Below are 25,183 nucleotides of genomic sequence, written 5' to 3'. Positions count from 1 at the left end.
GGCTCCGGCTTGTGACCTGTCCCCCCAACAATTCCTTGTGATTTCCTCCAAGCCACCAAGGGAAGTGGTTTTATGGGAACCAGGGCAGGCAGGAGGCATTCTGCCAAAGGTAGTGGTGGCCCAAAGACCAGGCCTCATGGCCCTTCTCTGGTTGTGTCTCCCATGCTAGAAGAGCACCTCTTTCTGATGAGGAGTCCACGACAGGTGACTGCCAGCGCTTTGGATCTCAGGAGTTTTGTGTCAGCAGCAGTTTTTCCAAGGTAAGGGGCCATGTGGCGCCACATGTCACCCGGCAAAGGGCGGAGCTGATGTGCCCAGTCTCCCATCCCAAGAAGGGGGGCAGGCAGGAACGGGGTATTTCCCAGGAGTTGCTGTATGTGAGACAGAAATTGGGCGAGTCGCAAAGCGGGCCCACCGCCGCCCGCCCCGGGCCTCGGGATGCGTGCCCCGCTGCAGAGAGCTAGCTGAGACGGGCACGCTGCTCTGTCGTTGCAGGTGGAGCTCACGGCAGTTGGAAGCGGCAGCAATGCCCGGGGGGCAGACCCAGATGGCAGGACAGCAGAAAAACTTGGGCACAAGTCAGAAGACAAGCCTGACGACCCCCAGCCACAAATGGACTATGCTGGGAATGTGGCCGAGGCCGAGGGCCTGCTGGTGCCGCTGAGCGGCGCCGGGGACGGCCTCGCGCTTCCTGCGGCTGACGGCACTGCCGAGGCCGGCGACAGCACGGCCGACTGCTCCTGGGCTCCCCTAAGCACCCAAATGAGCAAGCAGGTGGACTGCTCAGCAGCGGGGGTAAAGGCTCTGGACTCTCGGCATGGCGTGGGGGAGAAGAATACTTTCATTCTGGCCACTCTGGGAACTGGAGTCCCTGTGGAGGGAACCCTGCCTCTGGTGACCACTAACTTCAGTCCACTGCCAGCGCCCATCTGCCCCCCTGCTCCCAGTTCGGCTGCCGTCCCCCCGTCTGTTCCGGATCCGTTCCAGGTTCCCCTCTCCGTCCCCACCCCGGTGCCCCACTCTGGGCTAGTTCCCGTCCAGGTTGCCACTTCAGTTCCGGCCCCTTCCCCTCCCTTAGCCCCGGTCCCGGCTCTGGCCCCGGCACCGCCGTCGGTGCCCACGCTCATCTCTGATTCGAACCCCCTTTCAGTTTCGGCCTCAGTCCTGGTGCCCGTGCCAGCTTCGGCTGCCCCCTCAGGGCCCGTTCCCCTGTCGGCTCCGGCCCCTCCCCCCCTCTCAGTCCCAGTATCAGCTCCTCCCTTGGCTCTGATCCAGGCTCCCGTGCCCCCTTCAGCTCCAACCCTGGTCCTCGCGCCTGTCCCCACACCAGTTCTGGCTCCCATGCCGGCGTCCACGCCTCCAGCGGCTCCCAACCCTCCGTCAGTGCCGATGCCCACCCCGACTCCGTCCTCCGGCCCACCCTCCACCCCCACCCTCATCCCCGCCTTTGCTCCTACGCCCGTGCCCGCTCCCACCCCAGCCCCGATCTTTACTCCAGCCCCCACGCCCATGCCGGCGGCCGCACCAGCTGCCATTCCCACCTCTGCGCCCATGCCAGCCTCTTTCAGTCTGAGTCGAGTATGTTTTCCTGCAGCTCAGGCACCAGCTATGCAAAAAGTCCCCCTGTCTTTTCAGCCAGGGACAGTACTGACCCCAAGCCAGCCGCTGGTATATATCCCACCTCCGAGCTGTGGGCAGCCGCTCAGTGTGGCCACACTGCCAACCACCTTGGGGGTCTCCTCCACTCTTACACTGCCTGTCCTGCCTTCCTACCTTCAGGACAGGTGTCTCCCTGGTGTGCTGGCCTCCCCAGAGCTCCGGTCTTACCCATACGCGTTTTCTGTGGCCCGGCCTCTGACTTCAGATTCCAAGCTGGTCTCTCTGGAGGTGAACAGGCTTCCCTGTGCGTCCCCATCCGGCAGCACCAGCACCCAGCCTGCGCCCGATGGGGTCCCTGGGCCTTTGGCAGATACTTCCCTCTCTACTGCTTCTGCCAAGGTGCTTCCAACCCCACAGCCTTTGCTGCCAGCCCCCAGCGTGAGCTCGGCCCCAACGCACCCTGCCAAGGTGCCAGGTGGCGGCGAGCAGCAAGCAGAAGGGACTTCCGTCACCTTCTCTCCCCTCAAGTCACCTCCACAGCTGGAGCGAGAGATGGCCTCTCCACCTGAGTGCAGCGAGATGCCCCTCGACCTCTCCTCCAAGTCCAACCGCCAGAAGCTTCCATTGCCGAACCAACGCAAGACGCCCCCCATGCCCGTGTTGACCCCCGTGCACACCAGCAGCAAGGCCCTCCTCTCCACAGTCTTGTCAAGGTCTCAGCGCACAACCCAGGCTGCCGGTAGCAATGTCACCTCATGCCTGGGCTCCACTTCCTCGCCCTTCGTCATCTTTCCCGAGATCGTGAGGAATGGAGACCCGAGCACCTGGGTGAAGAACTCAACTGCGCTGATCAGCACCATTCCTGGCACCTATGTGGGAGTGGCCAACCCGGTGCCTGCCTCCCTGCTGCTGAACAAAGACCCTAACCTGGGCATCAACCGAGACCCCCGCCATCTCCCCAAGCAGGAGCCCATCTCCATCATCGATCAAGGAGAGCCTAAGAGCTCCGGTGCCCCCTGTGGCAAGAAGGGCAGCCAGGCTGCGACTGAGGGACAGCCAAGCACAGTCAAACGTTACACCCCAGCCCGCATCGCCCCTGGGCTGCCGGGGTGCCAAACCAAGGAGCTCTCTCTCTGGAAGCCCACGGGGCCAGCAAATATTTACCCACGGTGTTCAGTCAATGGGAAACCCACCAGCACCCAGGTCCTGCCTGTTGGCTGGTCACCATACCACCAAGCGTCTCTGCTTTCCATTGGCATTTCCAGTGCCGGGCAGCTGACCCCCAGTCAGGGGGTGCCCGTAAGGCCCACCAGTGTTGTTTCTGAGTTTTCTGGTGTGCCGTCTCTTGGCCCCAGTGAAGCTGTGCACGGACCTCCCGAGGGGCAGCCGCGGCCTGGGGGCCCCTTTGCTCCAGAGCAGGGCACTGGCACAAAGAACAAAACTTGCCGGATTGCTGCCAAGCCTTACGAAGAACAAGTCAACCCCGTCCTCCTGACTCTCAGCCCTCAGACGGGGACCTTGGCACTGTCTGTCCAGCCTAGCAGTGGGGACATAAAAGTGAATCAGGGGCCTGAGGAATCAGAGAGCCACCTCTGCCCCGACAGCACTCCGAAGATAGAAGGTCCCCAGGGGGCTTGTGGCCTGAAGCTGGCAGGAGACACGAAGCCTAAAAACCAAGTGCTGGCCACCTACATGTCCCATGAGCTAGTCCTGGCCACCCCCCAGAACCTGCACAAGATGCCCGAGCTGCCTTTGCTACCTCATGACAACCGCCCCAAGGAACTCATCTTGGATGTGGTCCCGAGCAGCAAGAGGGGCTCCAGCACAGAGCTTTCACAGCTTGGAAGCCAGGTGGACCTGGGGCGGGTGAAAATGGAGAAGGTGGATGGTGACGTGGTCTTCAACTTAGCCACCTGCTTCCGGGCCGATGGCCTCCCAGCAGCTCCCCAGAGGGGCCAAGCTGAAGTTCGGAATAAGGCCGGGCAGGCCCGAGTGAAACAGGAAAGCGTAGGTGTCTTTGCTTGCAAGAACAAGTGGCAGCCAGACTCGGTGGTGACCGATGGGGTGACCGAATCTCTGCCGCCCAAGAAGATGAAGTACGGCAAAGAGAAGGATGGTGAGGAGCAGCAACCACAAGCCACGGTCACAGCTCGGAGTTCCCACGGACCCAAGGTGAGTGCGGGGCTGAGGTCGAGGGCAGGGCCCGCACACCGGAGGTCTGCTTTATCCTGCAGATGTCAGCCTCCCACGGCGGTGTTCTTGAGTAGCTCTGTGAACTGAACTCCTTGGAAGGCTTGTGTAAAGTGAATAATGACCTGCTGTCCCCTTTCTAAGTCCCATTGTCCATATATGGTGTTTTAGCACGAAGAGGGGCCGGCTCGTATTTTGTAGGATATGGGAAATGATTTGGTCCCTGAGGCCAGGGAAGCCATTGTCTCAGATGAGTTTGGAAAGCGGAAGAAGGGATTGATGAGGGAAATCAATTAATAACAGGCCCTTCCCCACATAACCATTCTTCCTTTTCCTTTTCTGAGATGACTGCTGGCCTTGAGAACTTGGGATTCTCAACAGGGTTGTTCTCTGCACCACTGGGGGAGCCTGCTCAGGATATGCTTGGAGTTTTGTGGGGCCGAAGCCAATTTGGCTTCTGGGCTCATCCGCCAGTTTCCTATCCGCCCAAGGGCTTGGGGTGGCAGCTTTGTGTGTAGGCCCACTACACACAAAATTTGGTGTGAAGGGAATTTGGTGTGCAAGGCAGGTGGGCATCTGGGTCTGGGTTCTTAACAGTGGCCGCGATCTAGGCAAAAAGGTGGGCCAAGAGGATTTGACTTGAATCCAGTGGTGTTCCAGAGGAGATCCAGAAGCCGCTGGTGATCCAAGGAGATTCTTGAAGCAGTTGAAGATAGGTCTTCTCAAAAATGTGGAGCAATTTAGGGGCACCTGATGGACTCAGTCAGAAGAGCATGTGACTCTTGATCTCGGGGTTATGAGTTCGAGCCCTGCTTTGGATGTAGAGATTACTTAAGTAAATAAAAAACTTTTAAAAAATAGGGAGCGGGACGCCTGGGTGGCTCAGTCAGTTAAGTGGCTGCCTTCGGCTCAGGTCATGGTCCCGGGGTCTTAGGATCAAGTCCCAAATCGGGCTCCTTGCTCAGTGGGAAGCCTGCTTCTCCCTCTGCCTCTGCCTCTCCCCCTGCTTGTGCTCTGTCTCTCTCTCTCTCTGACAAATAAATAAAATCTTTAAAAAAAAAATAGGGAGCAATTTGAAGTTATGTTAAGCCTTCAAATTGAATGTTTTTTTAAAGATTGTATTTATTTAGGGGCGCCTGGGTGGCTCAGTCGGTCAGGAGTCTGCCTTCTACTCAGCTCATGATCCCAGGGTCCTGGGATCGAGCCCAGCATTGAGCTCCCTGCTTGGTGGGGAGTCTGCTTCTCCCTCTCCCCGCGCCCCGCTTGTGCTCTCTCTCTCTCTCAGTCAAATAAATAAATAAAATCTTTTTAAAATTTTAGAAATAGATTGTATTTATTTATTTGAGAGAGAGGGGGGTGGGGGAGAGCAAGGAAGGAGAAGCAGACTCCCTGCTGAGCAGAGAGCCCAACGTGGAGCTTGATCCCAGGACTCCGAGATCATGACCTGAGCTGAAGACAGATGCTTAACTGACTGAACCACCCAGCCGCCCCACTTTTTTTCTGGCTGCTGGTTGCCATGTTTTATTTTTTTTATAAAGTTTTATTAGAATGCAGCCATGCTCTTTTTTTTTTTTTTTTAAGATTTTTCATTTTCGGGCGCCTGGGTGGCTCAGTCGTTAGGCATCTGCCTTCGGCTCAGGTCATGATCCCAGGATCCCGGAATCGAGCCCCGCTTTGGGCTCCCTGCTCCACAGGAAGCCTGCTTCTCCCACTCCCTCGCCCCCTGCTTGTATTCCCTCTCTCGCTGTCTCTCTCTGTCAAAAAATAAATAAAATCTTTAAAAAAAAGATTTTTCATTTTCAAATTGAATGTTGATATACACTAATGAACAGATTTCTACCCAGAGTACAATGAATTTGGGTTTGTGGTGGAAGCTCTTAGTCTTTTTTGGACCGTAGAGCATTTTGGGAAACTGTAAGACCCTGTCCACAGAAACATGACCTCAGAATTTTGCCAGTAATTTCAAGGAGTTCATGGGCCCACCCCCTCCACAAAGCCCGCCCTTGGGCTCCAAATGAAGAACCCCAGGGATAGAGTTGGGGTGGGTTTTCTCAATGATCTCACAGCCACCTCTGTATGGCAGAGACATGCCAAGTAAGAACACAGGTCATGACATAGTAGAGCATATATATAGCATTTGCTCAAGTAACTGTGATTTGTCCTTGGTGGTAATAAGAATAATAATTCATGTTGTTACATGTACTGTATGCTATACACACGCAGACACACACACACACACGTAGCCTATATACTATATGCCAAGTGCTTTCTACAGACGTTGTCTAACTTCATCCTTACAATAACCCTATGAGGTGAATGCTATACCCAATTTACAGATAAGAAGATGAAGGAAACAGACTGAATGGGCAAGTTACCCAAAGTTACACAGCTACTAAATGGCAGAGCTAGAACTCAGACTCTAGTCGTTGGCTCCAAAGTTCATGTCCATCTTCAGCTGTGCCACCCTGTCTTCTACTCTCCTTATGTATAACTGTTTCACTGGCCATTTGGCAAGTGTTTGTTGAGTAGTTACTACATGCTAGTCCCTCCCAGGCGTGAGCTACATCTTCAGGGGGGCGGTACAGCATTGTGGTGAGGAGGATGCTTTGTGGAGCCAGGCACAGTGCCGGAGTTGAAGTGTTGGTCCTGCTTTTTCCTAACTGTGTGCTATCGGTCAAGTGACTTAGTCTCGCTGGCCCTCAGTTTCCTCATCTGTACAATGAGACTATAATAGTACCTCTTCCGGGCGCCTGGGTGGCTCAGTTGGTTAAGCGACTGCCTTCGGCTCAGGTCATGATCCTGGAGTCCCGGGATCGAGTCCCACATCGGGCTCCCTGCTCGGCAGGGAGCCTGCTTCTGCCTCTGACCCTCCCCCCTCTCATGTGCTCTCTCTCTCTCATTCTCTCTGTCTCAAATAAATAAATAAAATCTTTAAAAAAAAAATAGTACCTCTTCCATAAGGCTGTGCAAAGATTAAATGAGATGATGTCATGAAGTGTCCAGAATAGGCAAATCGATAGAGACAGAAAGTAGAATCGTGGTTGACTAAGGCTGGAGGAGGTGGGGAAATGGGGATGGGGTTTCCATTTGGGGCAGTGAAAAAGGTCTGGAACTCCATGATGGTTATATGACTCTGCAACTGTACTAAAAGCAATGGAATTATAAACTTAATCAAATGAATTGTATGGCATATCTCAAAAAATAACATGTCAATAAAGCTGTTATTAATAAAAAGTAAATAAGGTGATATATATGAATGCTTAGAATAGTGCCTGGCAGGTAGTAAGTGCTCAGTAAATGTTCGTGGCTGCTGGTTGTTATTGTTAGTATTACTAACAAAATAGACATGCTCCCTGCTCTCATGGAGCTTATGTCTTGCAGGCGACCTGATGACAGGCAGGCTCTGCCCTTTACTCTATTAGATGAACAGTTCACTGGGCCTACTGACAGATGCCGAGGGCAGAGAATAAAGTTACGAGATCAGGGGCCTTGCAGCAGCCCTTCGCAGCTTCCTGTAGTGATTTAGCAAATGTCCATTTTTGGGGGAGAGTAAATAACTTAGATCTTTCTTTTCTTATCTTCTATTTTTCCAGAGAAAGAAACTGTTGATAAGCAAAGTCAGATCAGGGCTTAATTCAAAACAGCCCCTTTCAGGGTATGGCCAAGAATCAGAATAGTCTCCTGTCCCCTACACCACCTGCCCCAAGGCCTCATGGAATCCTGAAGGGCTGGCTGAATCCTCAGCAAAGAAAGAGTTCTGCTTCATCTGGTGCTGGGTATATTTTACTGTCTTCTCAGCCTTTGGAAAATTCCTTGGAAAACCTTTCAAAACTCTGTTAACCAGAACATTCATCTTACACGGTCTCCCCATCCACCCAACTTTTTGCCTAAGTTGGAGCATGCAAATACATTTTTACTCTCGGTGCTGCCCTTGCAGAACATTTGGACAGAAATCCCTTCTAGATGTTCTGTTTTACTTGTTTTTGACTACCTTAGGAAATAAAAGTTAATGATCTGCACTTGAAAGAGCCAGCTAAAAGTGATATTCAGAAATAAATAGGACATGTTCAGATTTATGTGCATTTAACTTTATTCCCCCTGACTTCAAGTAGTCTTTCTCTGGCCATTCCTGAAGGTGAGATTTTAAGCGACGGTTCCCCATCTTTCTTTCCTCCCCAGTTCTTTCTTTTTCCTAACACTTTGATTTGTAGGAACCAGCAACAGGCAAAGGGGGCAACTGAACTTGAATTTTTAGCTCAGCCCTCTGCTGAGTGAGAAGCAGGAGGAAATCACAGTTTAGTAGGAGTCCTGGGAATTTGGTGGGGAATGGTCACTCCCTATCCCTGGGGAATTGAGACACTTCCCCCCGCCGACACCCCGGAAAATGTTCTATTGATAAGATATCGGCTATCCCCTTAGCTGGAGCTAGACAGTGATAACCTTCTAGGAGGTGCATGTGGGTCTGCTTAGGGGGAAAACAACTCTTCCTTTCTTCCTAGGGCCTGCTTTCATGTTAAAACGTTTGCTTATTCTGCACTCCCTGGATGCTAGAATACTAGAAATCCCTACCTTGCCCTATTTCTTGTTTGGTGGCATGGAGAGACCTCAGAGCTTGTGAGCGTATGCAGCTGTGAGGTTGGGAGTGTCCTTGTGCTGTGCAAGCATGGCCGGTGTGCCTGTCCGAGTGGGCGAGTGAGCAGGGCTGAGCAAAAACAGTGGAGGACGTGAGTGGGGAAGGAGAAGAGTGAGAGCTGCTGCAGAGAGAGGCCCAGGTGGGGAGCCAGGAGCCCTAGGTCTCAGTCCCAGCCCTGCCACTTTGTCACCACAGGCGCAAATGAGCTCATTTGCAGATTTGCCTGGGAAGTGGCAGGCGCCCCCCAGCGCGCGGACGCCCGGGGTTGTGTGTTGCCCTGGACAAAGCATTTAACCTCTAGTCTTGGAGCCTCAGTTTCCTGGTCTTTGCAATGGGGATGATATTAACTTCTGCTTTCAGGGTTGTCAGGAAGATCAAATAAAATAACAGAGAAGGAAACGTTTTGAGACGTTGAAAGTACTGCAGAGTATCAAGTGGCATTATTAATAATGCCTCAGCCTTTTCCTTGTCTTCCATAAGTGCGGGCCAGTGTGAGTTGCTCCCGTGTCATGCCTTTCTTCTCGCCTTCGTTGAATCTATTACACATGGAGATAGACCGTTTTTCTTGAGTTGGCCCAGGCTAAGGATTGTTTTCAGTTGTTGGTGTCTGTACCATTTGCACTGAAGGTATTTGACCAGTGTGGTCACCCGACTTGCCGAAGAGGCATTTCTGTTTGCTGCCTGTCTCTATTGCTGTTTGGATGTAGAGAGCATGGGCCTGACTTTGCGCCTTTGAAAATGACTTTGGGTGTTGATGTGGCTTGTGAATGCAGCCTCCGTAAACCTGTAAAAATGATGGCGTGTGGATGTCTGTGGAGATTAGTTAGGGCACAGGGTTCAGGCCCAGAAAGCCCCTGCCCCGGGCCCCCACCTGGGCTCTGAGCTCTGTCCGTGTGTCAGAACGGGGCCCCAGACTTATCATTGGCAAAGCTTTCTTAAGAAGAGAAACTGATCTCAGACTTGACTCTCTCTACCTCTCCACAGTGCCGGAAGCCGCCTAGTGACCCCCAGGAACCCACCAAGAAAAGCCCCAGGGGGGCTTCAGATTCAGGAAAAGAGCACAATGGAGTCAGGGTAAAGCACAAGCACCGGAAGCCAGCAAAGCCGGATTCCCAGTCTCCAGGAAAGCGAGCTGATGGCCACGAGGAAGGTAGGCTCCTCAGTTCCTCGCCCTCTGGGCTGGGCTGTAGAGGGATCCCCATGGCAGGTCAGTGGCGGGTTGGGGGGTGGGGGTGACTCTGCACTGCCCAGAATGGTGAGACTTCCTCATTATGGAAAGAAGATAAAACTGACACCTCTGAAATCAAAGGCAAGGGAGAATGGGGCTTATTCTGTTCACCCTGGTCACTAGAATAAGGTACGCTCTGAGGGCCAAAGAGGGTGGTTTTCAGACAAACACAAGTCAGTCCTACGACAGAGTAGCCGAGCCATTACCCTGCAATGGGTCTAGGCTCAGAGAAGAAATGGGGTTCATGAGGACTGAGACCAAAACAGCAGGATGGGGTTCATGACACATGTTTTTCTACCTTTGGTATATTCGAAAACTCCCATTATAAAAAGTTAAAAAATTAATACCCAGCTAGCTAGCCGGAAGCGTTTAGGGAAATACTGAACCCTTATTATCAAGAGACACGCAGTATGTTTGGAGTCGGGAGGTGTGTACTTGACCTGTGTGCTCTGCCACGCTAGTTCCTTGGTGCCCTCATCGGAGAGAGACACCCACGTGTTCCTGCTTACATAGCCTGTTTTCATGGCTTTGCCTGTCTGACCCGACCTGCCTTTTTCTAGTCTGTTCTTATGCGGCAGTTTTCCTTTCTCCACTACGCCCTGCTCCCATCTTCCTGCCTTGCCCAGTCCTCTACGATCCATTGAGGTTGCCCTCGTCTGGGACCTGCTCCAGCTTAGTTCTAACTTTGTGGAGGTGCGGCAGCCTCACAGTCCTACAGACAGCCAGGCCTTCAACTTGCTGGCGAGCTGGCGAATTGATTCTGTACACAGCCCTTTCTTTGGTGTCAGCAAAAATGACCCAACTCCCAGTTTTCAAAAACCGCTGGGAATTGCTCCTTCTCCAAGAGAGGTACATAGGTGAGAGCAGCCTGAGGAGAGCCGATGAATGCGACGCCGGGAAAGACACAAATCCTCCCTTGATTTTTCCACCCGAGCCTCTCCGGGATGGGGGGGCGGGGTGTGGGGCTTTTAGTCCTTGGACTCCTGATTGTGATATTTCTACCTTCTGCCCTGAAACCACACGTCACTCCAGGTTCCTTGGAGAAGAAAGCAAAGAGCAGTTTCCGTGACTTCATCCCCGTGGTTCTGAGCACGCGGACGCGCAGTCAGTCTGGTGAGTGAGTCTGAAGCCATGGCCCATCTTGGCCCTTCTCTGCAGAGAGAGGTAGAAATCTGGTCGAGCGATTTTGCCGTTGGTCCAGGTGGAGAGTTGAGACTTTGACTCACCATGCTAAGATGCCCAGCTCCTTGCAGAGACAAGAGAGCCCAGGGTGGGGAGGGGGAACACAGCCCACAATGTTAGGACTGCTTGCTTCACTTTTCCAAACAGGGCGTTTCCAAGCAGGGATTTGACATCTCTTGTTGGCAGCCAGTGGTGGAAGGAGGAAAGGCCTGTGCCACTCAGGAAAACCGGCCTACTCCAAGCTTTCGCATCTCGTGGTCAGTGGGGCCAGTCTCAGGCACGGACATGCAACCTTTGGACTTACTGCCCTATGTGACAGGCGTCAACAAAATCGGCAGTGGTCACTGAGTTGTCAGGGCCGGTGGAATCGCATTTGGCCCCCTGAATTTGTATTCAGTGTCTGAAGAAAGATAGCTCTTTCTAGCCCCCGCCTTTGCGTGCCAGCCTCCTCGTTGGTGTGTAGCACTAGAAGTGGTTGCCCTGCTTCACCTGTATTTCCATGCAGAGTGGCTAGAATGGGGAAGCAGGGTGCAGTGTAAACTCAGCTAGCTGACATTCTATTAACTGGCACCCTCAGCTCACGGAGAGCGCAGTGGTAATTGGGGCTCATAATGACGGCCTGGAGGCCTCGCAAAATCCTGGAGTGTCTTCTGAATCATCAAAGAGTGATTACATTATGCCCAGTCTCATTTTACTGTTAAACACATTGTACTGCATTTGATTCTTTGGAAATTGGTGATCCCTGTGTGATCTCTCTGGTGATTCTGTATTAACCAGAATATTAGATTAACCAGAACACTTCGTTCCTTGCCTGTCTGTATATGGAAATTTTGCTGGATATTTGCTGTCTTTAAACGGTCTGACTGACTTGAAGCTTTGGTTAAGGACTATTCCTTTTGCCTCAAAACCATTTCTTTCTTCCACTGACCTCGCTTGTGTTTGGGGATTGTCGAGTTAATAGCGAGTCCTTGGGAGAAGGATGGTGGTGTCTCAGAGCAGCTTCTGAAGAAGATCATCAGATCTGCTGTTGTGCTAAGCCAGGCCAATTTAGGGTCGTACTTTTGTGGTTAGCAGAGTTATGAAGGAAGGAGTGGGGATGAAAATGGCCTCTTGGCAAGATGGTGGAGGAGGGCAGGAAAGGTACCATCGTGCCGGGGTGCTGGGGAGAGGGGAGGGAAGTGCCTGTCCAGCGGTGAGGAGCCGCTGCGGTGGGGAGGAGGGGTGTGTGCAGGGAGAGAGCTCCACCCCTGGACTCTTGGCCACTTAATAGGAGGTGGGGTCAACGCGAGGGAAGAGGGCCTGGCGGAGGAGCATTTGGGCGGGACTAACCCAGGCTGTGTCACAGGAAAGGGACTCCTTGCTTCGCTTTTCCTGAGATTCTTCTTTTGTGATGATTCTGCTTGCCCAGGGTGGCTCTGTCAGTGAGACTGGTGGTCACATAGCGAGCAGGGGCGGGGGTGCCCTGCCGATCTGCCCTCCCTCACCTGCTACTGAACCCTGATTTCTCAAAGGGCAGGGACCTGTGGCCTCCTCCTGCTCCTCACATAATGCTTGGCGCCTCATAAGCACTAAGTAAGAGTTTGTGCAATGAGTTAAAGTCACAGCAACGTGGATGAGGAAGGGCGTGTGGCTTGGATACTCGATATTTGTGTGGTATATTGGACTCTGTAAAATGCTTACGGGCGGATTATCTCATTTGAGCCTCAAAACAGTCCTGTGAGGCCAGTAAGACAGAGAACAGTGTCCCCGTTTTAAAGAGGAGGAAACAAAAGTGAAGGAACTTTCCCAGAGCACACAGCTAATAACTGGCAGAGCCTGAACTTGAACCCAGACCTTCAAGCTCCTAATCCAGGGCACTTGCTTCGACACCATACTCTTTGTCCTTTGAAGAGGTACCTGACCGTCCTCTGTACATCCCATCCACAGGAAGCATCTGTAGCTCCTTTGCTGGTATGGCAGACAGTGACATGGGAAGCCAGGAAGTCTTCCCCACAGAGGAGGAAGAAGATGTGACCCCCACCCCGGCTAAGCGTCGCAAGGTGAGAAAGGCCCAACAGGACACCCAGTATCGCAGCCACCATGCCCAGGACAAGACTCTGCTGAGCCAGGGCCGCCGGCACCTGTGGCGAGCCCGAGAAATGCCCTGGAGGACTGAGGCTGCCCGGCAAATGTGGGACACCAACGAGGAGGAGGAGGAAGAAGATGAGGAGGAGGGCCTGGTGAAGAGGAAGAAGCGGAGACGACAGAAGAGCCGAAAATATCAGACTGGGGAGTACCTGACGGAGCAAGAAGAAGAGCAGCGGCGGAAAGGGAGAGCAGGTAAGGCTGGCTGGGGATTGCTGCCTCAGCGAGCTGCTATCACTCATCCCCAGGCCACAGTGACTTTGGCTTCTGGGGACCCTCGGGCATCCTGGGTGTTCCCACCTCTGCCTTCTCTTCGCCAGCCGAAGGCCTCTGCACCCATAGAAACCTGGTGCTGTGAGCTCCAGCTGCCAGAGGGGGTCACTCAACTCCAAGCCCCAGGCTGTGGCTTGGGGTTCAGATTGAATGAGTTTGGACTGACCTGCAGGGGAGCGGAGGACGTGAAGGCCTGAGCCCTCCAATTTCATATAAGAGTCTGAACCTCTGAGCAAGGCCACAGTGGCATCCTTGGCATGTGACAACTCGATACCAGGGAGTTCTCTGGTTGGCTTGAGGGAGCTGGCTCTTGGGAGGCTGGGTTCTTTCTCCTAGAATCCTGGGTTCAAGAAGAAAGAGGCATTGGCTGCCTTTCCGGGGATGCTTCCAGCCCCTACACTAAAGAGAAGTACCAAGTTTCCTCAACTTAACAGAAGAACTTCAAGTAGAAGCGGGCACAACTATGCTTTCTCCATTAAAGCTGCAAAGGTTCTTAAGAGGCAGAGTGAAGCTTTGAGGTGACCCAAGGTGCCATCAGTTTTGTTGGACCCAAGTTGGAAGAGCAGGCAGACCAAGGAGAAAACCAGGCTTTCTTTGGCTACGTCAGATGCTATAATATATAATCATGGAGGCACAGACTGTCACCAAGGCTAATATCAGTATGTTCTGCTAAGTATTGTTCGGGCCCATTTCTGGGTTTTTTTTGGGGGGGCATTTCTATAGCAGATTTCTAGATGAGCAAAAAGTATGTCTCTGGGTTCCATAAGAGCAAATCTCTCTCTCACTCTTTCTCTGACCTCTGCCCTTGAAGCAACATTTGATTGTCTCTGATAATGTATTTAACCTGCGCTGCTGGGAAATATCTACAGTCTCCCTATTATTGAAAACAGAATAGCTGCCTTCTGAGGGGGTAATAGATTCTGGGTTTGCTATAACGCAAACAAGGCTAAACCTCACTTCCAGTTCAGTTTAAGTATAGATGTATACGATACCGTCCCTATACTGCAGAGGGTAAGGGAACTAATTTTCATCAACTGTGGGAGAGGGTGGGGATGATTTTCCCTTTTTCCTGCCAGAGCCGTAAGGGATTGGTCAAGAATGAGGCATCAAGCCGTTGGTCTCAGCCACTTGTGTTTGGATGAAGAAGAGCTTTTGTGTCACGCAGTCTTTACTGAGAGCTGGTTCCCTGCAAGCTTGGATGCTTCCTGTGGAACTTACTGGTTTGGAATCAGAAGGACCTTTGAGGTTATCTGGTTCCATTTTCCACCCAAAGCAGAGATCTCTGTAGCACTGTGGACAGGTAGCCTTTACGTAAACACCCCTGGGAGCATGGAGAACAACTGCTTGGCAAGGCGTCCTGTTTGATTTGGGGGCAGCTGCAGCTTTGGAACGTAGGTCATTCTCCCTTCGTGCATATGTCTAAGGGTTTTGAGTCAAGGCTGTTGGCTTTGGCTTATGGTTTGGTTACCTTCCTCCAGATCCTATGGTGACATCTTCATGAAGGGATTGCCTGGCAAACATCTCTCTTCTCAGGAAAGCTCTGATCCTTCCTATTACTGCCTATCTTTCAGGTTGACATGAGGGAGTCAGGCAAAGGCCAAACTAGACAGGTCACCTTACTTCTGTCTGAGCCTCATGGCCTTTCTGGTTTTTTTAAGGATTTTATTTATTTATTTATTTGAGAGAGAGAGTGAGCATGAGTCAGGGTGGGGGGCGGTGTGGGCAAAGGCAGAGGGAGAGGGAGAAGCAGACTCCCCACTGAGCAGGGAACCCGATGAGGGGCTCCATCCCAGGATGCCAAGATTGTGACCTGAGCTGAAGGCAAATACTTAACCGAATGAGCCACCCAGGCACCCTCATGACCTTTCCTTTTGTCCTGGACTTTGGTATCTCCCTCCTTGACCTGCAGAAGGGATAAGAATTGGCTCTGGGTTTGGAGTGGAAGAGCCACTTCCACTTACCCAGCTACTGCTTCCACTCTGTTTCTTTCCGTGCTACTATGAAGTTCTTCCTCCACTGCAGCTGAATAAGCTCCAGAGCCTGCCCATCCCTGGGTCAACGGGGTAGGGAGCTGCTGCTTTTCCTGTGGCGGTGAATGCTGTAATATGGCGTCCCCATGTTTCCTGAGGTCCTCCCTCACAAGGCATAGTTCTGTTCCTTCCTCTTTCGCCTCAGCCCAGACTTGTTGCATCAAAAGTCCCAGTTTAGAATGTTCTGGTTGGAATTGCCATTAGAAGCCATCTAACACAGCCGTTCTTGGACAGGTGTGAGGACCCACTGGTGGGTTGGGGCTAGTTGGGAGAAAGCGCTGGTATGATAACTGGCTAAGAGCTGTGCGTAACCCAGAGCCAATTGCTCATATTCTAGTGATGGCTCCCGCATCTGGATTTGCCATTGGTAATGTCACATGTGAGAACACATGCCACGGTCAAGGGAGGCCAGCTAAGAATTCTTGGATCTTGCTTAACTCCCTTGGTTCACAAATTGGAGAAACTGAGGCTGCAGTTACTCATTTCCTAGACATACTGATCTTTTGTCATGTGCTCAGTCCTGTGGGAGAAATAAAGAACACATGGGCATGGCCCTCCCTAAAGAGCTTGCACTGCAATAATATGATAAGGATGCCTTCCTCTTTATAACACCTTATAAAAGGGCTTTTGTATATGTGATCTCATTTAATTCTCATACCAGTCCTCTGATGTGGAATATACCTTCTCCATTTTACAGACATAGAAACTGAGACTGTGGGAGATTATGTGGGTGATTATGACTTGCCTCAAGCCAATTACACAGCTAGTGGCCAAGCCATGTGACACTAATATTAGTTAAGAGATAAGAGTAAACCTAATCTATCCCCCCTATACCTGAGGTTTAGGACTGACCTGTGGGATGAGGCTATTGGCAATGAAGTTCCCAGCGCCACTCGGGGATCCATCTGGAAAGAGCTGTAAGAATCACAACATACTTAAAAAAAAAAAAATTTTGTTAATTTATTTTAGATTTGGGGGGCAAGTGGGGGGAGGGAGCAGGAGGGAAAAAGAATCTCAAGCAGACTCCGTGCTAAGCGTGGAGCCTGACGCAGGGCTCCATCCCACCACCCCAAGATCATGACCTGAGCTGAAACCAAGAGTCAGCTGTTTGACCAACTGAGCCACCCATGCGCCCCTTGAATCACAGCCACACTTTTTGAAACTAGAAAGTGCTTTGTCTAGTGAGCTGTGGCTAGAATTAGAGATGTTGCCCAGTGTATCCCAGTGACTTGATTTCCAACCAGGGAAGGCAGCAGGTTTCTGTGACTGTCTATCAGCTAAGTAGGCCCAGAGCACCTTCTGATTTCAGGGGGTTTCTGTGGCTTTGATCTTGGCATCCTCAGAGAGTGACCAACCAGGCAGTCAGGTGGGTGGGCGGAGGCAATGAAGGAAGACTTCTCCATTTACGCCCCACCCCAGTATACTTCATACTTCGCTTCAGCAGAGCTGCTAAATTTGTTTTCATACTAGAATGGAGAAAGAGACAAAGCCGATGGGGGAAAAGCTGAAAAGAAGGTTCTGATTTGCTCTGGGCTATGGGGAAATCCTTTTAAAATTACCCTCATCTTGGGGACAGCCAGCTGGGCCGCCCCCTGCTGGCAGGGCTGGGGGTTGTCACCGGCTTGGAGAGGAGAGACTTGGATGTTGAAGTACAGTGTCCACTTGAGAAGCGTTTAGTGGCATTGTTGGTACCACACTAGACACTGGTAGCTGATCGTTACACAGCTCGGCACTGAGATTCGACTCCCCAAAGCCTTCTGATTCATCATAGAGGAAAGCATTGCTTTTCTGTGTTCCATTTCCCTGACATCCATTCTTTCCTGTTTCTTGCCTTCAGATTTAAAGGCCCGTAAGCAGAAGACTTCCTCCCAAAGTTCGGAGCACCGCCTCAGGAACAGGAACCTTCTCTTGCCCAACAAAGCCCAGGGGATCTCGGATTCACCAAACGGTTTCCTCCCAAATAACCTGGAGGAGCCAGCCTGCCTTGAAAATTCAGAAAAGCCATCAGGAAAACGAAAGTGCAAGACCAAGCACATGGCAAATGTCTCAGAAGAGGCCAAGGTGCGTTGCCAGTGAGGGGAGTTTATGGGAAGGAAGTGGGCTAGGGTGGCAGGCTTTCCACAGGCTCCTTGAACAACAGTCATCTGAGTGAGTGAGTAAGTGGATGAGGAGGACCCAATTAGCTCATATTTATTGAAGTATTTTGAAGTAGTTCCAGAAGAGTTGGGGGTTACATTTGAAGAATGGGACCTAAAGTTATCAGTTAACAATAAGAGTCTGCAAACTCTCAGGTTTGGTTCTTAATGGCTTTTCCTCAACAGCTCTTGGATCTCCTTTGAGTTAGGGAAGAGTTGAAGAATATGGCAGGATGTTAGCCTGAATAGCTTGTTAACATCCAATCAAGAAGCTTTTGTCTGGGCTTAACTCCCTGGAAACCAGTCAGAGAGTTTTCTGAATCAATCAAGGTAGAAAACAACTTGTAGAAGCAAGGATGTTGATGTCCAGACAAAGGTTGCTTGAGGGTAGGCTGAAGGAGTTAGAGCTGCCCTCCCACTGGCAACTCACCAGTTCCTTTGCTTCTCGGGGAAGCAGAGGAGCAGGTAAGTGGGCACTCACCAGTCAGTAGCCAGGCCAGCATTCTAGAATCCCTGTTCATAATTGACATCTTTTTGGGGGTTCTGATGTTCACATCATTGGTTTCAGGTTCCACATTATACCATTTGCAAAAAATCACATGGTCCTCAGTCCTCAGGTGAGCTTTACATTTGAGAGAAGCGAAGGTCCAGGCCCCAATGTCATTGGCAACCAAAAAAAAAAAAAAAGGTCATAGTGGTCTTGTTTGGTGGTTGTGATTTTTCCAGCTCTTTCCAGCTCCAGAGCAGGGATCCCTGAGTGGCACTGGCAAAAGGCGGGAGACCCAGGTGCTCGTCTCCCCCTCCTTTTCCCTTCCCCCTCCTGGAATCTGGTTCCAGCTCAAACAAGGTACTCAAGCCTATTTCCTCATCTTTAAAAATGGAGATGATACTCCATGTCCTTTCCATCTCACAAGGGTGCTTGGGGGAACAAAGGAGGCAACGGATGTAAAAGGCTTTGATCACCGTAAAATGCTCTTTGAGGTTGGTGTACATTCTTGAGCTTCGGGTCGAGGCAAGGATGGGAGGACAGAGGCCCGGAGTGGCAAGGTAGCAGTGACCATTCCCTCAGACCCCCGGAGGGGGCGGGGCCAGGGGAATAAAGAAGTCTGGTCTGTGCTGAGGGCTCCGTTCACGTGGTCGTTCTTAATTCCCACAGTGGCTGTTAGAGGTAGGCACTGTAGTCCTCGTTTTATGGTGAGGAAACCGAGGCTCCGGGAGGCTAAGGGACTGGCACGAGGTTACTCGGGGTCACGAGTGACAGAGTCAGGACGGGAAGCAGGCCTCACTGCCTCAGCTCTTCCCGTGTGCCTCCACCCCGTCAATGGGTGGCTTCTGTCTGTATCCGGGAGACGCTGGGGGTGGGAGCAGCCAGGCAGGGACACACTGCGACACTGAGAGGCTCTGGTGAAAGGTGGGCGTCCCCCTCCTCTCCCCCAGGCTCCTCCCCAGACACTCAGATGGCCCTGTCCCACACAAAGGTGACTGGCCGCCTGACATTCAGCAACACACGCTGAGAGTTGTGTCTGGTTATTCCGCCTGGCAGTGTGTCTGCAGAAATGTTCCTCCCAGAGAGGTTTTGTCCCTTCACAGGGCCTCCCTTTCTCCCTCCCGCCTTTCTTTCTCTCCCAGTCACCACCACCTGCTCTGGATGCCCCCATGGCACGGTGCTTTGTAGTGGGAAGCGGGGCGGGGGGAGGGCGGGAGAAGTGCCTGCGACACTAAAGCTGGGGCATTGGCCAAAGGCTTCTTCCCACAGGGGCTCTGAGCCAGGGAGGAAGAGGGGAGGGGGCCCCCATTTGTTCTTGCTCCTCCCCCTCTCAGGCAGCCTCGCTTGTCTCTGGCGGCTCTTGCCCCCGGAAGGAGAGTCACCCTTTGGCTCCTGGCTTGGCTTAGCAAAAACCTAGGCACTTTACCCAGCATCCTCCAGTAGTGCCATTTTCTACCTCTGTCCTCATGGTAGTAGAGCACCACTCTACACTGCTCGGCAGTGCCTTCCTGCTAGTGACTGAACCTCTCTGCCCTTAGGGGATGGGGATGGATAGCAGCTCTGGTTGTCTGGGGATTTACCAGAGGAGACAAATGCCCTGGGCTCTGGTCTTTTCCCTGCTGCCATCCCTTCCCAGGCTTCATGATTTTCTAGGTAACTTTTCAGTCTGCCCAGGCCTCTGCACAGAGCTGTCTTGAATTAGGTCAACAAATATTTGTTGTGATGATGTGTCCAGCCCTGAGTGAAGTGCTGTAAGAAATAAAAGCGAAGATGACAGTACGAACCCTGCCCCAAAGGAGCCTCAAACCTAACAGGGGAGGCCAGACTTGCCCATGAAATAGTGGAAGGAAGTCAAAAGTCCGGCATCAAGTACCAGGTTATTTGTTTCAGGCTAGGTGCCCTGGATATGTGGAGAAGGAAAGCTAGAGTATTATAGAATGTTACAGAAGACATAGGATTTCCGTGAGACCTTGGTAATACTCTGAGGGATTTGGATAAGTGGTATGTATTAGTTGTCTCTTGTGGTCTAAACAGATTACCCTCAAACTTAGCTCAACGCAACAGCAAACATATTATCTCCCACAGCTTCTGGTGGTCAAGGGTTCATGAGCAGCTTAGCTGGGTCTGGCTTGGGGTCTCCCATGAGGTTGTGGTCAAGGTGTCAGCCAGGGCTCCATTAAACCGAAGGACTGACTGGGGCAGGAGGGTCCGTTTCCAGTGGGGCTCCCTCGCATGGCTGGTCATTGGCAGGAGACGCCTCTTTACCTTGCCCTGGGGGCCTCTCCAAAGGACTGCTTGAGTGTCCTCATGACGTGGCAGCTGGTTTCCCCCAGAACAAGTGATCCAAAAGAGAGAAAGGCTGAAGCCACATTGTCTTTCAGGAAGTGGCCTCGGAAGTCAAACACTGTCACCTCTGCACTCTCCTGTTGGCTACACAGGTCAGCCCTGTCCAGTGCACGAGGGGGCTACATGAGAGCACAAATATCAGGAGGGGTCATCAGGGGCCATCTTAGAATCTGATGAGGGCAAAGTCTGCCCTCTGGTCGCCCAATGATTCATGTCCCTCCCCACACGCAAGGCAGACCTACCTCTCCCAAGGCCCTCCAAAGTCTTGTCCAGTTATGACATCAGCTCCCAGTTTATTTTTATTTTTTTTTAATTTTATTTATTAGAGAGAGTGAATGAGTGAGAGCACGAGTGGGGGTGGGGGAAGAGGCAGGGGGAGAAGCAGGCTCCCTGCTGAGCGGGGAGCCAGACTTGGGGCTCCATCCCAGGACTCTGAGATCATGACCTGAGGTGAAGGCAGACACTTCACCGACTGAGCCACCCAGGTGCCCCCAGCTCCCAGTTTAGAATCTCACCATCTAACTTAGGTCCAGGTGCAAATGAGGCTCCTTGGGTCTGGTTCCTGGAGCTCAGTTCCTCGAACACAGTTCCTCTAACACTCCCCACATGAAGAGCCCACAAGAGAGAAAGTGAGGCTCAGAGAGGTTGGGCCTTAACCCAGGTCTTGTAGCTAGTGGATGGCAGAGGCAAGATACCAGACCTACGTCTGTCTGACTCTTGAGCCCGAGTGCTTTCCACCACCCAAGGCAGGCATGAATGTGATCTAGGGCCATGGTGTGGAGGAAGGTGGGAAGAGGCTGGGGTAGGTTAGAAGGCGGATTTTTACAAGAGTGAAGGCCTTAGCAGCTGTGCCTCTTCAGTCAAAGATAGCTGTCTCCACTTCTCTTTACTCTCAGTTTGCTTTGCTCATTTAGAAACAGGACTTTTCAAAACCTCAGCAAATGGGGATTGAGGCAGGTAAAGAAGGCAAGTGGAGGGCGCCTGGGTGGCTCAGTTGGTTAAGCGACTGCCTTCGGCTCAGGTCATGATCCTGGAGTCCCTGGATCGAGTCCCGCATCGGGCTCCCTGCTCGGCGAGGAGCCTGCTTCTCCCTCTAACCCTCCCCTGTCTCATGCTCTCTCTCTCTATCTCATTCTCTCTCTCAAATAAATAAATAAAATCTTAAAAAAAAAAAAAAAAAAGAAGGCAAGTGGAGTGCTTGGGGGAAGCTTGGATGTGCCCTCGGTCTCTGATTTCGGATCCCTTGGTCATTCGTTGGTTTATGTGGTTGAGGATTTGAGCCCCTCAGCATCTGCTGTGCGGATGGGAGCCTGCGCTGATCCAGGACCCCACCCCCCCATCTCTGCTTTCTAGGGCAAAGGTCGTTGGAGCCAGCAGAAGACACGATCTCCCAAATCTCCCACCCCAGTGAAGCCCACGGAACCATGCACACCCTCTAAGTCCCGAAGTGCCGGCCCAGAGGAGGCCTCCGAGTCACCTACAGCCCGGCAGATCCCCCCAGAGGCACGTCGGCTCATAGTGAACAAAAACGCGGGCGAGACCCTCCTGCAGCGGGCGGCACGTCTTGGCTATAAGGTAGGGAGAGCCCCAGCGTCTGTGGAGAAGCTTCTCCCCATTGGCTCTTCTGTGGCCTGGGCTTCAACCCCCCCCCCCCGGACTCCTTCTATTGCCCAGATGGTCTCTGGGGCCGCCTAGCCGCTCTGGGGGAGTGTGGGTACGCAAGCTCATTTGAATATCAATTGGGGATGAAAAGAATTGAAATATTGATAACCCAACACATTCCTAGGCCAGAAACGGGGTTTCGATGTTGTCTTGAGCTTCGCTTTGTGGCGGCTCCCTCACTCAGAGAGGAACAGGGGTGATCATCACTCACTTCACACCCTGCAGCTTCCCCTCATTTGAGCTCCCGTGGGGGGAGAGTCAGTGGTGTGTCGGCTCCCTGCCCCGACACTGCTTCCCTAGGGGGTGGAGAGAAAGCAGGAAAGGGAGCTGGCATTTATCGAGCACCACTTTGGTCATGTTAAGAGCTCTGATTACTTCATATGATTTCATCTTCACCACTGACCTGTGGAGGTAGGTTTTATTCGCTCCATTTTACGCATAAGAACATCAAGGCTTAGCAGTGCTAAATGGTGTGTCCAAGACCATTCAACTCTTAACGTATGTATGAGTCTGAATTCCCACCAGGTCTTTTTGATTCCCAAGTGCCAGGGTAGGGTGGAAGCCTGACTCCGTGACCATGATAAAATGTTTTCGGACACTTTTGTTGATACGAACTCCTTGACCATGTATCTTTGCCCACCACACCAATTATTTCCTAAGGATTTGCTCTTAAGGGTGGAACTGCTGGGTTTTAGAGTAGGCCTTGATTTAAGGCCTCCGATCCCTATAACTGACTCATTTAAAGATGGTCGCACTCCCAGCCAGGCTGCTCGGCACAGGAGAACTACCTTGGCAGTGGCTCACTGGCGAGCTGCCCATCTTTCTTGAGCGCCTGGTTTGGGGGCCGGGGTAGGTGCCAAGAGAGATCTGAGGAAAAAAGATGACCAACCCCTGCCCTCAAGTGTAATCTTCTTTTACCTGGGGCCAAACCAGCAAGTAGGAGACCGCAGGAGAACCAACCAGGACAGGACAGGAGCAGGTGGGGCAGCCTGTCAGGGGAGGGCGGGAGGAGCAGTCTGAGGCCTGAGGGAAGAGGCCAGCATTGTCTGCATTGGTGAGGAGGGTAGGGGCCTTGCGCTCTCCTGAGTGCAGGGAACGGGATAGTTCCTGTACACCCACGAGACCGCACCCCCCACACCGGCACACATCGCCTGCTGGTTCACGCACTTTCTCATTTCTCACTCACTTGCTCCAGCCGGCTAGCCTGTGAGCTAGCTGTCAGTCAGGGTGCCTGAGCCACCTGTGTCCCCAGGGCCTGGGAGAGGGCTGGTAATGGGCCCCTGGTACTGCTGCCCACGTCTTCCCCTCAGAAGAGGGGCTGCCTCTCCCCTCCCCCTCAGCTGGTTCACCAGCTTCATCCCAGACCAGCTGGGGTGCTTCTAGTCCTGGAGTCCTGCCTTTGGTCTTGTCGTGTAGCCCAGGGAAGCTAATCATTACTCTGTGAATGAATGACCACACTGGGTTATGCTCAGAGCAATCCTGATTTGAGGGGAGGGCTAGAACTGACTGCCCTGGGATAAACATCCAGGGACGGTGCTGAAAACAATTAAAACTAGCCTCCAGAGATAGAACTTCAACCAGTTTTTTCTTCCTTGCTCTCCAATTACCACCAGAGGCCGTGCTTGCCGCCACATGCCTCGTTGCTCTGGGCTGGTGCTGTCTTACAAAGGCCCGGCTTAGGGAACCGGTGCTTGGGGAGTTGAGGCCTGAGAGTTTGAGCTCCAGGTGGGCAGGTGAGCCTCTCTGCAGACCTCGCCCCAACAACCCCCACCCAGATGAGTGAGTATCCTTGGTCATAAGATGTGTCTCCCCACTTCCAAGGAACTAGCCCAGAGCTCAGGCCCTGGCCATGGCACCTCAGGGCTGACTTCGTTGACGAAAGATTTTGAGACTTGCCCGTTATTCCCCGGGATAAAGTGCAGGCTCTAAGACTTCCTCTTTGGACATTTGGAGAGCTTCGAGCCTAAGTGGGGTGATCTCAAGAATTAGGCCTCTCTTTGCTCATGGAGCTGTCCGTGTCCCTACAGGATGTTGTTCTCTACTGCCTCCAGAAGGACAGTGAAGACGTGAATCACCGTGACAATGCTGGCTACACGGCCCTGCATGAGGCCTGCTCCAGGGGCTGGACTGACATCCTGAACATCCTGCTGGAGCACGGGGCTAACGTGAACTGCAGCGCGCAGGATGGCACGAGGCAAGAAGGCCGCTCCCCACCCCCCCCCCCCCCCCCCCCCCCCCCCCCGGCTCAGCCCCTCACTCCAGAGAACTTGCTGCAGCCTGGACCTTCGCAGCACGCCATGCCTTGTCAGGAAGTGCCTCAGGAAGCCGACTACAGACTGCAGGGGGAAGCGGTTTAGGGCAGGGGTGGACGAGTTCCTGGCCGGCCAGCCCACATCGGTTACTAAGGAGAGGTTGGGGTTATTTAGGGATCATCCTGTCAAATGCAGCTTTACCAGGAACACCACTCAGGCGTCCCTCACATCCTCCCGGTGGTACATCTGTCTTCGGCAGAGTCTTAGGCTTTAGGAACGGGGAGGCCCACCTTAGGGTCACGTCCCAGATTTGATTCTTGATTTGATGTCTGTACACTTTAAAAAAAAAAACACACACCTGCTGTGTCTTAAAGAAACTGTACCCATTCGCCTGTATCAGAGGGCCTACTTCCTGGGCCACATTGAGACATGAACTGCTTACCAAGTAAGGGGACTTGGGTCAGAGCACGCAGGCTTTGCTTGGCCGCCACCTAGTGTGTGGAACCACTGTGCTCATCCCTGCTCCAGGGTGGTCATCCAGATCTTTCTGTTCATACCCCCAGCATCTGCTTTAAGTTTATCCTCAGTCAGGGGGGCCCGTTCTCTCCCAAACTCCAGAGCAACCAGTGGGGCTACAGTGCACCTTAGGGACTGTCCCAAAATTTGGGAGAACATAAGAGAGAAATGGGAGGGAGGAGAAAGAGGCAGAGAGAGGAGAAGGAAGTGGGGAGATCTGATGGTGGGTACAGTTCAGAGGTGGTTCCTCTACCCTAACTCTTACCCACATTATTCCGGGCTCATCTTACGTTACCTTCCCCTGAGGAAGTAGCCCGGTGCTAGACACCCAGGTTGCCATCCATTATCCTCACCCTGTATCACCTCTGCAGGCCAGTTCATGACGCGGTGGTCAACGACAACCTGGAGACCATCTGGCTCCTGCTGTCCTATGGGGCTGACCCGACACTGGCCACCTACTCGGGACAGACAGCCATGAAGCTGGCCAGCAGCGACACCATGAAGCGCTTTCTCAGTGGTAAGCGCA

General features: G+C 52.5%; 1 protein-coding gene across 2 annotated transcripts in view; it reads left to right on the top strand.

The window, feature by feature from the left end:
• The window catches only part of BCORL1 (BCL6 corepressor like 1), a 42,315-nt gene that overhangs the window by 4,613 nt on the left and 12,519 nt on the right, over positions 1 to 25,183 (top strand). The window contains exons 2-10 of one of the 2 annotated variants that reach the window (XM_021685737.2): positions 170 to 260; positions 496 to 3,771; positions 9,407 to 9,572; positions 10,683 to 10,763; positions 12,759 to 13,151; positions 17,097 to 17,320; positions 21,581 to 21,802; positions 23,917 to 24,083; positions 25,029 to 25,174. In XM_021685737.2, the coding sequence (XP_021541412.2) occupies positions 170 to 260; positions 496 to 3,771; positions 9,407 to 9,572; positions 10,683 to 10,763; positions 12,759 to 13,151; positions 17,097 to 17,320; positions 21,581 to 21,802; positions 23,917 to 24,083; positions 25,029 to 25,174 (4,766 nt within the window). The remainder of the gene's footprint in view (positions 1 to 169; positions 261 to 495; positions 3,772 to 9,406; positions 9,573 to 10,682; positions 10,764 to 12,758; positions 13,152 to 17,096; positions 17,321 to 21,580; positions 21,803 to 23,916; positions 24,084 to 25,028; positions 25,175 to 25,183) is intronic. The other variant, XM_044911767.1, reaches the window with a different exon arrangement.

This window comes from Neomonachus schauinslandi, chromosome X (genome assembly GCF_002201575.2).
Source record: "Neomonachus schauinslandi chromosome X, ASM220157v2, whole genome shotgun sequence".
Classification (NCBI taxonomy): domain Eukaryota; kingdom Metazoa; phylum Chordata; class Mammalia; order Carnivora; family Phocidae; genus Neomonachus; species Neomonachus schauinslandi.
The sequence above is the reverse complement of the archived record's forward strand: the minus strand, read 5'-3'. Positions and strand labels throughout refer to the sequence as shown.